At 29.8% G+C, this 11,751-nt stretch overlaps 4 protein-coding genes across 5 annotated transcripts; 3 read left to right on the top strand and 1 right to left on the bottom strand.

The window, feature by feature from the left end:
- Positions 1-2,159: 2,159 nt before the first annotated feature.
- On the top strand, positions 2,160-3,709 carry LOC108560675 (eukaryotic translation initiation factor 4E-1A). Of its 2 annotated transcripts, none has more exons than XM_017918323.1 (4): positions 2,160-2,266; positions 2,631-2,803; positions 3,036-3,213; positions 3,273-3,707. In XM_017918323.1, exons 1-4 carry the CDS (start codon positions 2,240-2,242, stop codon positions 3,516-3,518), a joined length of 624 nt encoding a protein of 207 aa, XP_017773812.1. In that variant the 5' UTR covers positions 2,160-2,239; the 3' UTR covers positions 3,519-3,707. The 2 variants fall into 2 exon arrangements, with proteins under 2 accessions (XP_017773812.1, XP_017773811.1); XM_017918322.1 differs by lacking the exon at positions 2,160-2,266 and adding an exon at positions 2,358-2,545 and having other exon boundaries at positions 3,273-3,709.
- A 2,356-nt stretch (positions 3,710-6,065) lies between these two features.
- On the top strand, positions 6,066-8,256 carry LOC108560692 (cdc42 homolog). Its single transcript, XM_017918351.1, has 5 exons — positions 6,066-6,188; positions 6,562-6,640; positions 7,006-7,118; positions 7,176-7,285; positions 7,356-8,256. Exons 2-5 carry the CDS (start codon positions 6,576-6,578, stop codon positions 7,641-7,643), a joined length of 576 nt encoding a protein of 191 aa, XP_017773840.1. The 5' UTR covers positions 6,066-6,188; positions 6,562-6,575; the 3' UTR covers positions 7,644-8,256.
- Positions 8,257-8,715: 459 nt separating this feature from the next.
- LOC108560691 lies at positions 8,716-11,007 on the bottom strand. The gene is made up of 5 exons (XM_017918350.1): positions 10,812-11,007; positions 10,568-10,747; positions 10,130-10,508; positions 9,220-10,068; positions 8,716-9,160 (listed from the first exon to the last, which is right to left on the bottom strand). Exons 2-5 carry the CDS (start codon positions 10,682-10,684, stop codon positions 8,790-8,792), a joined length of 1,716 nt encoding a protein of 571 aa, XP_017773839.1. The 5' UTR covers positions 10,685-10,747; positions 10,812-11,007; the 3' UTR covers positions 8,716-8,789.
- Positions 11,008-11,185: 178 nt separating this feature from the next.
- LOC108560693 lies at positions 11,186-11,563 on the top strand. The gene has a single exon (XM_017918352.1). It carries the CDS (start codon positions 11,285-11,287, stop codon positions 11,516-11,518), a length of 234 nt encoding a protein of 77 aa, XP_017773841.1. The 5' UTR covers positions 11,186-11,284; the 3' UTR covers positions 11,519-11,563.
- Positions 11,564-11,751: the final 188 nt, after the last annotated feature.

Genomic DNA, 11,751 nt, shown 5'->3' with positions numbered 1-11,751 from the left:
CAATGTCATCTGCGTAGACCAACATGTCTACGCCGTCCACCAACGTAACATCAATATCACTAATAAATAAGTTAAAGAGCAACGGACTCAGGGGGCTTCCCTGTGGAAGTCCAATAAAAGATTTTCTAGTGATTCGGTTAGGGCCTGCCACCGATATTGACCTTTCACTACAAAGGGACATCAGACAATTTATGAGCGGTGATGGAAGACTTTTACAAATTAAAACATTTTTTAAAATATCCATTGATACATTGTCATATGCTGACTTAATATCTAAAAACAAGCCACCATATGGTGACTCTGTGCAAAAGCACTATAAATATCCGCTAGTATCGTTGCTATATTATCCTGAGCCCCACGACCTCTTCGAAAACCCGTAAAAAAAATCAGGTAATTGGTGGAATTCTTCACACCATTTTTCCATTCGGTTTTTTTTTATCGACTCAAATGTTTTTTTCAAGCATGAGGATAGAGCAATCGGTCGGTAACTGGCCGATAGGGAGCTTGGTGCTCCTGGCTTTAAAATAGGACGAATCGTAATTTCCTTCCAAACACTTGGGATGGTAACTCCATTTAAAAATTTGTTGTAATAACTTATTAAAATATTCTTATATCTTCGGGGAGTGCCCTGATCATTGGGTACGAAATGTAATCCGCACCCACCTCTCTCCCATCGTGTCTCTAGCTTTCATAAGCACTGCCTCCAATTCTGCAAGTGATATGTTGTCCACCATATATAGACAGTTGTTTCATTTATTTTAATATTTATCTGCCACGTCCTTATTTACTCGAAAATTTAGTCTTTAGAGTCTCAATAGTTACAAATATTCCTAATAAAAAATTCTTTCCAAAAAATGTGCGTTAACCAATCACTGTTCTAGCATTGCCCAATATGTATATTGTAGTTATCATCTCAACGAACCATATGTCTGTTTGTTTGCATTTCAGAAAAAAAAACATGATTTTTTTTCTTTTTCCTGTTCTAATCTAGTATTTGTTATTTCTTATAATACTCTCTTCTCAAATGTAACATTCCTTATTTGTATAATACTATTGTTGATATTTTTCTCCTTATGGCCATATTTGGATCATGATTTTTCATGTCTTTCATTATTTTGCTTTCCAAGTAGGAGGTTATATCGTTACAATATTGAATATACACATTGTATACGAGTTTATGAATAGTTTCTTGAAGTTCATATTATTTTGTTTATATAAAATGCAACATTCAATATTATATATTGTGCATATTATAATTGATCGTTAGGAATGTGTACATAGTTTGGAACAAGGCTTCAGTGAACTGTTGTTGATTATGGATAGTTGGGGCATGTGGGCGCCCTGAATAAATAATTGTGGAGCCCTAGGCATCAGTGGTGATCCAGGCTTAGCAACAAAACATGTATTCTTGAATTCTAATTCAAATATTTTTCGTGGAAAAGTAGATAATAATGGTGGCCCTGGGCTACAACTCATAAACAACACTACAAAAAACATTTTGGCTTGTAGGCTCCTTAATGGATAATTTGTCACTGTATGAAATACTCTTTGAGGCCCTTAACTAACACTGTTTGGAATGATATACAATTAACCAAAGTTAGTCATAGATGTGTTTATTTTTTTACCCCTTTGATTTTTATCCTTTTGATTGAACGGGACCCTGAGCCCTAGCCCATGCTTAAATCCGCTCTTGTACGATTGGATAAAATTAAATATCATCTGATATGATCAGTTCTTATTAAAAAAAAGCGATATTTTAAATATGTCAAATATCAATAATTACGAAATCTTTAAACAAGTCGCTTTTGAAAAAAAATCTGAATATTATTTTATTTACGTCATATGTGTATGTTTGAATTTCAGTGTTTTTGTCTTTTTATCATAAATCATAAAAATGTGGGTGAGTTCGAATTTTTTGTACCAATTTTTACAAGAATTATCATTTCATAATGGTCCACATGATGATGGTTCCTATTGATAAGCATATTTAAAATTCTTACATTAGCAATTTTAATTTCATCAATTTTATAGTTGAATCAGTTTCATTTTTTAATAATTAAATCATATATTATAAAATTATAGAAACATATAATTTATGAAATTATAATGCTGGAGACTTAAATAACTTTAACTGCAGGCAACCGCAGAGGCATCGCCATTTGTAACTCAGTTGAAGTCCGTTCAGTTGGTAGCACCGTTTAACCTTTTTGTTCTTTAGGGCTGTCGGTCTCTGGTGAAAATGTCCACAAATAATATAGAAAACGAGGTAAATATTCATCAATCACGTATTTGCTTAGATGTCAAAATCGTATACATCGCCACCCCAAAAAAACTTCCCCCACGAGTGCAGAAAGCAACGCGTTTACTTTTGCATTAATCTCTTAGAACTGCCATATTGTGTCAGTGTGTGAGTGCTGCTACATCCACATAAACTACTTTCACCAAAATTGGCATCTTATCATAGAACCCATTTTTTTATTTTTATATTTTTTGGTATAATCTATACCAATCTACAATGTCTTGCCTTACACTTTCAACTCACTTGGTAACTATTACAGTATTTTTTTTAATTTAATTTAATATTGGAAACTCGCTGGTTGTTTTGTTAATTATGAATTTATATTTTACAGAATGAAAAGAACGATAATAAAGATCAAGAAATTGTGGATAATGTAGATTTCACAATCAAGCACCCTTTGCAGAACAAGTGGACACTTTGGTATTATGAAAATGATAGGACCAACACATGGGAAAAAAACCAAAAGGAAATTGCTTCGTTTGATACTGTTGAAGATTTCTGGAGGTGCGTATATATAAATATTAGATATGTTTCACTTTAAATGCAAAGAGAATTTCCGCTTGCAGTATTACCTATGCTGGCTGTTCAGACACTTTGCAATAACATACATATTGATGATATTAGTTACTAAAGTTGCATATAAAATAATTCATGCAATTTAATTAGATATTGTCATACATGCAAATTTAACTGCTTAGTGAAATCAATTCATATAATTTGTTAAATCTGTTTGCAGTTTGTACAACCACATTAAACTAGCAAGTGAATTACGGCAGGGATGTGATTACTCGCTATTTAAGGCTGGAATACGTCCCATGTGGGAAGATGCTGCTAACAAACGTGGAGGCAGATGGCTAATTAATTTGGAAAGAAAACAGAGATCTAATGATTTAGATAGATTTTGGCTTGATATTGTAAGTTGGCGTTACTTAATTATCTATCTTATATTAATTATGTTTATTTATTTGTGCAGATCCTTTGTTTAATTGGTGAAGCGTTTGAAAATTCAGATGATGTTTGTGGTGCTGTTGTGAACATTCGCGGTAAAGGAGACAAAATTGGCATCTGGACAGCGGATGCAACGAACTCAGAAGGCGTCAAGGAAATCGGCCGCAAATTGAAAGATAGGTTACATATAAAACAGAAGGACACTATTGGTTACCAGGTGCATAAAGACACTATGGATAAGTCAGTCGCCAAGAACTTCTACACCGTTTAACCAAATTGAAAATCTTGTATTAACTTAAAAAAAACAATATGTTTAGTCCCATTGCTTGATAATCTTGCTGATCCTTTCAAATTACAGATCATAACTATCGTTTTATTTATTTTCTTTTTCTGTACCGGCCTATGAATTTTGTACTTTATTTTTTCTTTTCAATTTCTCAAACCTATCGCTATCTATTATTATTTTCCTTTTTGTATTATTTTCTTTTCGGTGTTCTGTAATTCTGTTTGAAATTTGCAAGATTATTAATGATTTATAATAATTCTTATTTTTTTTGTCATCTGAGTAATATGTTCATTTTGAGAAGGAAATATATATATAACAGCGTACTTGTTAAAAAAAACACAATGCTTGTTTCATCTCTGTGTATTTATTTAATATTTGATTGCTATTATTGGATTTCTTTTCATTTTCTTTTATTATTATTTGTTTTACAGAGGAGAGTTATAACAAGTCTCACATATACACTGTATTTATATTATAAACAATTTCTATTAAACGACAGTTAAAACATATTTACTCTTTATTTGTGTAATTATTTCATTTTGGAATACATTTGATACTTACAGACTCATTATTTTCAAATTTTTCTATCCATTTAAATCCAAACAATATTACTTCCTTTATAAATATATAGTAACACGGCCACAGCAAGGAAATTTAGCTGTAGAAACTACACAGATACATGTAGGTAGGCTTAATACAATAAAAATTGTTAAATCATTGGATTCAATATGCGTTGAACATAGATAAATGAAAATCAAATGGCTAATGTAACAATTTAATAACAATATTATAAGTACATTGGAACCTCGCTTAACAAGCAACTCGTATAATGATCATTGCCCTTAACGAGCAAAACAAATTGTAAAAATATGACTCGCTTAACGAACGACATTTCGCATAACGAGTGACGAAGAGAAGTCCCGGATTGTGCGCCGCTACATCATTTTACAAACTTGTGTTCAGACATATTATGTGTATTTTATATTGATACTTTGAATATATTACCTTCGATTATCATCTTTGTTTATAGTGGACTATGCTTTGACAAATATAATTTGTGTTTGCTGTAAAACTAAACAAGAAAGTAATGTGTCCATCTATTATTATAGTATATAAACAAACTATGTACGCTTTTTTATATAAACAAATATAAAAAGTATAAAGAGACCCCCACAAATACCTCGGATCGATACAAGTAATACAAGCAAATGAAGTTATAAACTCCACCATGAGCAAACAGTTTCTGGTGTTAATAGTAGCATATTAGTGTCGTTTATTATCACACATTTTTCCAAACTTGTGTACGAACATATTATTTAATAATGCCTGGAATCATTAATTTTCTGTTAATAACGTTATATATATTTTTGAGTATTTTCTTTCTTAAGGAGCGTTTCGCTTTACTGGTAGGAATCCTGAAATCCTTGAACACATTATTTTCATTAAGCGAGGTTCCACTGTAATGGTTTATTATTTTTTTGTTTTCTTATAATTTGATATATAAATATTATTATTATTATAAGTTTAATAATAAAAAGTATATGTTGTATACTAAAACACATGTAAAGGTTTAAAATAGGATTTTTTTTATAGGATAAACAAATATAAACGGACTTTAAACACCGTAATTGTATACAATGGTATCAAATAACAGATTCGCTAAAACCAAGTAACTAATATTTAATCATTTATTTTTTTGTCATTTTATAATTCCATGTTATAGATATATTATTTCTTTACATAGAAAATCATAATAACAAATATATTATTTATTCAAATAGTAATTAACAAAAAAAAATATTTTTTTATATTTATACATAGATGCATTTTCCAATAATATTCCATGCAAATATTGTCTTTTTTTTATGAAATTTATTATTCGAATATCTTTTAGGTAAATAAATAATAGAACAATGCTATATTGCATTAGACCTGACAATTTAAAATTGATTATACTTAAAAAAATAATAATAAATAAAAAAAATCTTTATTAGTCACCAAAATTGTTTTTCATATATTTATCAAAATAAAAACTTATTATCTAATATAATATTTTTATTTGAAATCTTATATTGAGTGCAATACATTTTTTAATGAAATTCTTGTACAAGTAGTACATTTCTTCACTAAACCAACACTAATTTAATAATATTTATATAAAAAAAAGAAATTTATACCATGGCCAATATATAATATTTAAGGTAAGTTGATTAATTTGTTTTTCTATTATCGAAATAAAAATGCTTTATTTCCAAAGTCCAAAAATTAAATAAATAAAGATAATAACGCAGATAGTGTTTTTTAATTATATACAATGTAATGATAATTTTAAATATTTCATTAATATCATTTGTTATTTAATATGTAATGAGTTACATGACCTATAAACCTATAACTGTTTAGGTATGTTTCTAACAAAACAAATAACACAACATTTAGAACATTAATGAAATAGATTTTGGTAGTTTTTCTATTACCAACATGAAAATTTATAAACTTTGTGTGGTAATACATGACATTTTTGATGCCAGATGGCGCCCATTGAGAAGTAATAAGTGTATGAGTGTGTGGTGTGGTGTGTGACCCAGCCCAATATACTGTTCACTAGGATTTTTTACCACTAAACGGGCAAAACAAACAGAAGTACAGTAAAAAGTAAGTAAACTGAAGAGTAGAGATAATTTTTGCTGCAAGAAAACAGAGCCAATGCACCTCAAGATCGAATTCCGACGTCGAATTGTTCCGGGTTTAGTGACGTTTAGTGACGCTTTGGTATGCTAAAAATGGCAGCTTTTTGATAAAAATTCATGCATATTTTAACTGTATTTTATTACGTTTTCATTGAAAATGCATAATCAATGTACGTCGCGCACTGCCTCTTCTGAAGATTCGAATACTCGTTTAATAGGGAACGTCCTAAGCCGCCCTGAGCAAGGGACTCGCCCAGCAATTAAACTGCTATTCCATTCCACTATTCCAGAATACAATACAACTCTTAATTAATTACTGTTCTTTACTCTCTTTGCAGATCCGCATTTCAATATGCAAACAATTAAGTGTGTGGTTGTTGGTGATGGAGCTGTGGGTAAAACATGTTTACTCATTAGGTGAGTTTTGTAAATCATTTTCTATCCTTGATGTGTGATTGATTCAGTGTGTCCAAAAGATATAACCAATTCAATGAATTTCAATAAGCTTTGTTGCTTTTCAGTTTGCTTTATATGGAATGAGAAAGTTTCTTTTAACTGTTATTTGTATGCATCATTTATTCTTAACCATTTAAGTCAATAATAAGTAATTGATATTTGAAATTAATCAATATTGATTCATAACAACAACAAAAATATATGCTGATTTATGCATATTCAGTTGTTTGTTTTAAAAATTTCACAATTTGTTTATCATTGATGGATGTATGTAGTTGAGCTAATTATAAAAAAAACTAATTTTAGATATATTACTTTGCTTTCAGTTATACCACAAATAAATTTCCTTCAGAATATGTTCCCACAGTGTTTGATAATTATGCAGTCACTGTTATGATTGGAGGAGAACCATATACATTAGGACTCTTTGATACTGCTGGTATGTTTGTTATTCTTATCTAACAGAAACCAATTTATTCTAATTAATATATTTTAGGTCAGGAAGATTATGATAGGCTCAGACCTTTAAGCTATCCACAAACGGACGTGTTCTTAGTATGTTTCTCGGTTGTGAGTCCATCGTCATTTGAAAACGTCAAAGAAAAGGTAAGCGCATCGAAACATATTTGATTGTGGTGTCGTGTAATTTATTTTCCTCTTCAATTTGTCGTTGCAGTGGGTTCCCGAAATAACGCATCATTGTCAAAAAACGCCTTTTCTACTCGTGGGCACGCAGGTGGACCTTAGGGATGACAATACGACAATTGAAAAGTTAGCTAAGAACAAACAAAAACCAATTTCCGTGGAGCAGGGCGAGAAATTGGCCAAAGAACTGAAAGCTGTTAAGTATGTGGAGTGCTCAGCTTTAACGCAAAAGGGTCTGAAGAATGTCTTCGACGAAGCAATTCTGGCCGCTTTAGAGCCGCCAGAGCCGGTGAAGCGCAGGAAATGCGTCATCCTATAAACAGTAAGCACATTTAAAGAAAAAAACAATGATACAAAATAATCACCCACAATCTTAAATCATACGAGAAACGGAAAATAATATAAATATATCTATATATGTATATATAGATTTTTATATATATATATATAAACATCGTCTACTCCTGACTTACTATAATCAAGTCTTCTTTAAAACAATATTATTAGTGGCTGATATGTTATATATTTTTTTTACGAAGGAGTAACACCAAAAATGCAATGTTTGCTAAAAAAAATGTAATACAGTATACTAAGCTCAAGTCTTCAATTGGTTCTGCAGTGTTTGTTTTCTTCTATTATTCGAAATTATATTGGATATTTATTATTAAAAGTATGATATATGTATTAAGTTATCTCTTTTAATTTGTATTTTTATATATACTAATACCTCGTAAAGGTTTTAATAGATAGAAATATGTTTTAAACGCATTTTTTTCATTCTTTGCGCACCTAAATTCATGGGGCTAAGTGTATTTATTGATATGGTGCTAAGGAAACTAGTGAAGAAATATTGAACAAGGATAAAGGGGGGGATGGAAGGAAATGTCTGACGAGAGAAAGAGGGTATATGTGAATATATATATATATTTGGATTTTGCGTTGTTTTTTTCTCTCATGTGAACAGGGATTGAAAATTTTGGTTTAAAGCACATAATCAATACAACATTGTTTTCATTTTCGAGTTAAAATATATTGAAAAAGAATATCAAATTTAATGATAGTAATATTAAAACAAAAATATATAATAATTTAATAATCTTTTATACACAAAGTAAGCATATATAATGTGTAAATAAATGTGTATGGATGCTAATGAGTGCCTCTTATTATAATTTTTTTTTGTAATTTACTATAAACTATTCTATCAAGCATTTATATTATATTACCTATATATTATTGTTGTGTTTCTTTACTTCATACTTTTCTTTTCCCTGATAAAAAGTATTTTTTGAATAATTATTTTCTTAGTGTTTTAGGCTTCCCTGTGTGCTTGATGAATGAATGTGTAAATTTTAAGATTTATTCTAATATGTAATATTTAATATGAAATAAACATTTATACGTATTTTATTTATTTAATTTTATTCTTAAAGTTACTTATAATTCAGATTAATTAGCTTAATGATTAAAGGATATCCAAATCGTTATAAACGATTTGAGATGGTTTCTTGTTTTTCAGCACGTTGTTTTGATAATTGGCCCAGACCTCTGACATGGTGTATGCGGCCGGGTTAACTGATTCCATAAATCCTTGTAGATCACTCTCGCAATCGTAGTCCTCTAAAGACTTGGTTGCTTCTTCATGGGCTCTTATTGAATCTATATGGCCGCTAATGTCCACGAGATTGCTAACATACTGCACTCTTCTCTCCACTGGGATAGAATCAATCCAGTTACCAAAACGCTCGTTGCTATTTTCTATATTATAATCCTCACATTTGTTGGATTGATTACAATATACATCACCAGCAGAATTGCTTGTATAAATCGTTATATCTGTAACCATTTAAAATATTAAAGTATATATATATATATACAATTTCACATAAATATACCATTATCTTTAATTCTAAAATCCATTCCTGTAATACTCAAATCTAATCTATCCTCTATAACGTATCCATGTACCGGCCTAACTTTCATGTAATATTGTTCATATGTATGCATTATACTAGGCACTTGGAACGGTACGTAATTATCGACAGTATCCATAAATAAAAATATGTTCTTTGTACCATCTGACACGCACACATAATCTTCCTCACCAATATATCCATATATCATTAGTATTGGATGGTTTCTCAAAAAGTGTGTCCATTTCTTAATTAACTTCATTTCACGAAGATCAATTTTTATAACATCATGTTTGGTAGCCACAAAAGCATAATTTGTATCCCTTGTGCACATCGTCACAAGACAATTTGTATTACAAGCTTGCGCTGCCTCCTCCTCCTGTTCATTATTTATGACTTTAGAATTTTTGCTTCTCATATCAAACAGTTCCACGACATTTGCACCCATCAATAATACTTCAGAAGTACTCAAAAAATCGAATTGTGATAAATCATACTTCTTTTCACTCGCTTCTTCAATTTTGTGTTTGACAATGATCTCGTTTTTCTGTACATCATACATTTTAAACTCATGATTAACACATAGTGTACCAACATGGCAATCAGAGCTCATTTTTATATCTATATAAGGTATTTCTGAAGTACTTTTCCATACTGGAATTGTGTTAAGTGATCCCTCAATAATTGAAAGTTGTTCTACAGACACATCTTTTTTTTGTCTCATACAAAAATAATTAATATCCCCAAAGTTATAAACTTTAGTGTTATAAATCTGTTCACCATTTTTTACAATCTCATACTCTTCTTTTTGGCCACCTAGATTAGTAATCCCTAAAAAAATAAAATGAATTATATATTATTAAAATACAATGTATTATGATTTAATACATACATAATGTATTGTCTAAAATTGGCCTTATTAAATAAGATGTGTCACCCACTTCAAATCTGCTCAGAAAACCACCACTAAAATAATGGTCATATGAATTCAACATATACTCATCAGGATCTATTGCTACAGTTTTTTCAAACATGTATGAAGGTAATTTAATTGCTAGATTATTGGTATATAGATATCCATCAGGGTATTTATCACCTTCATATTTAATTGATAATCTATACTGATATTTTGACTTCTGGTCAGGGAGCACTGTGAAAGGATCTTGGTCTAAGATCTCTCTAGATGCTAGTAATATTGGAAATGGATTTTGAAAGCTTAACTCAGCTTCCTTATATGATAAATTTGAACTCATCATAGTTTGTTTAAACAACTGAAAAAATCACCAAATAATACATTTCAAAGATAAAAATATGTTGAATATAAACTCACTGATGATTTACGTGCACTCTGTGACATTTTGTTGTATGAATAATGGTTTATTGGATTTTTGCACTCTTGTATCCATGTAGAATACTTTGAAACCTGTTTACTTCCATTTGAATCCATTTTTTTTAATATATGTAACTTCAATAGCTAGGAAATCCTTTAATTATATATTGATTGTTATAGCTGCAAACATTTCAAAAATGTAAATATGTACATATATTCATTACTTTACTAATAATCTTTGTACATCCAAATTGTTGCTGTTTGCTGTGCTTGTTAATAACTTCAACAATTACAATATAAAGAATCAATCACAATTGAGCACAAACTGGCACAAACACAACAAGCCTTAAATATGAACATAAATAGATATATATCAATTGATAGCACTGAGACTGACTAAGACTGTCTTTGACACAATTTCCATTGTTACAACCAATCAAAAAAAAACTAAAGAATCTAAGTGAATGAGTCGATAAAAAAAAACAAAGAAAAGCAATTATTTTTTTAACTAATAAGAGCTGGGTTATTGATTATTATGAAATTTAACATAATTATAAATTATTACATTTTGAATCTTCTTTTTGGGGATAAAAATATTTTTTATGTCAGTTCACTGACTTGAAGTTATTAATCAGTTAACCTACAAAAATTATATGTCAGAAATAGATGTTTGATACTTAAAGAAATACCGAAAGTTCACTTCACTTTTAAAATAAAATGAAGAAGGTTGCAAAAAACAGTGTTTTGATGGAAAGGTTGCACAAAGGGTTTGTGTTAACTTGCTTGGGAATTACAATTTATGGTATGACTGAAATGGGAATGAGGTGGTACCGATACTTTACTGTGCTTAGGCCCCAAATCAAAGAGAAGGAACGTTTAGATAAACTTCAACTGTTGGCCGAAGGCAGTTCAGATGTACTGATTGACACTGCAGCAAATTTGAAAATGTAGATTATGTTTAAAAACCAATTGTATTGTAAAGTGTAAAGAAAAGATTAGAATAGAATAAATGTAAAAAAATAATAAAATTGCTCATTTTATATCCTTCTTTGAACCTGTGTATAAATAATATTTTAAATTTCCTAAATTATCTTTTTATTTTGTAAAGAAACTAAAAGAACCTTTAATTTCATTGTAAGCAACCAAATATACATGCAACAATATTTGTGTAATGCGCATAGTTT

Source organism: Nicrophorus vespilloides, unplaced genomic scaffold (assembly GCF_001412225.1).
Source record: "Nicrophorus vespilloides isolate i.1.1-1 unplaced genomic scaffold, Nicve_v1.0, whole genome shotgun sequence".
Taxonomy (NCBI): Eukaryota; Metazoa; Arthropoda; class Insecta; order Coleoptera; family Silphidae; genus Nicrophorus; species Nicrophorus vespilloides.
This window is presented reverse-complemented; position numbering and strand designations above follow the sequence as displayed.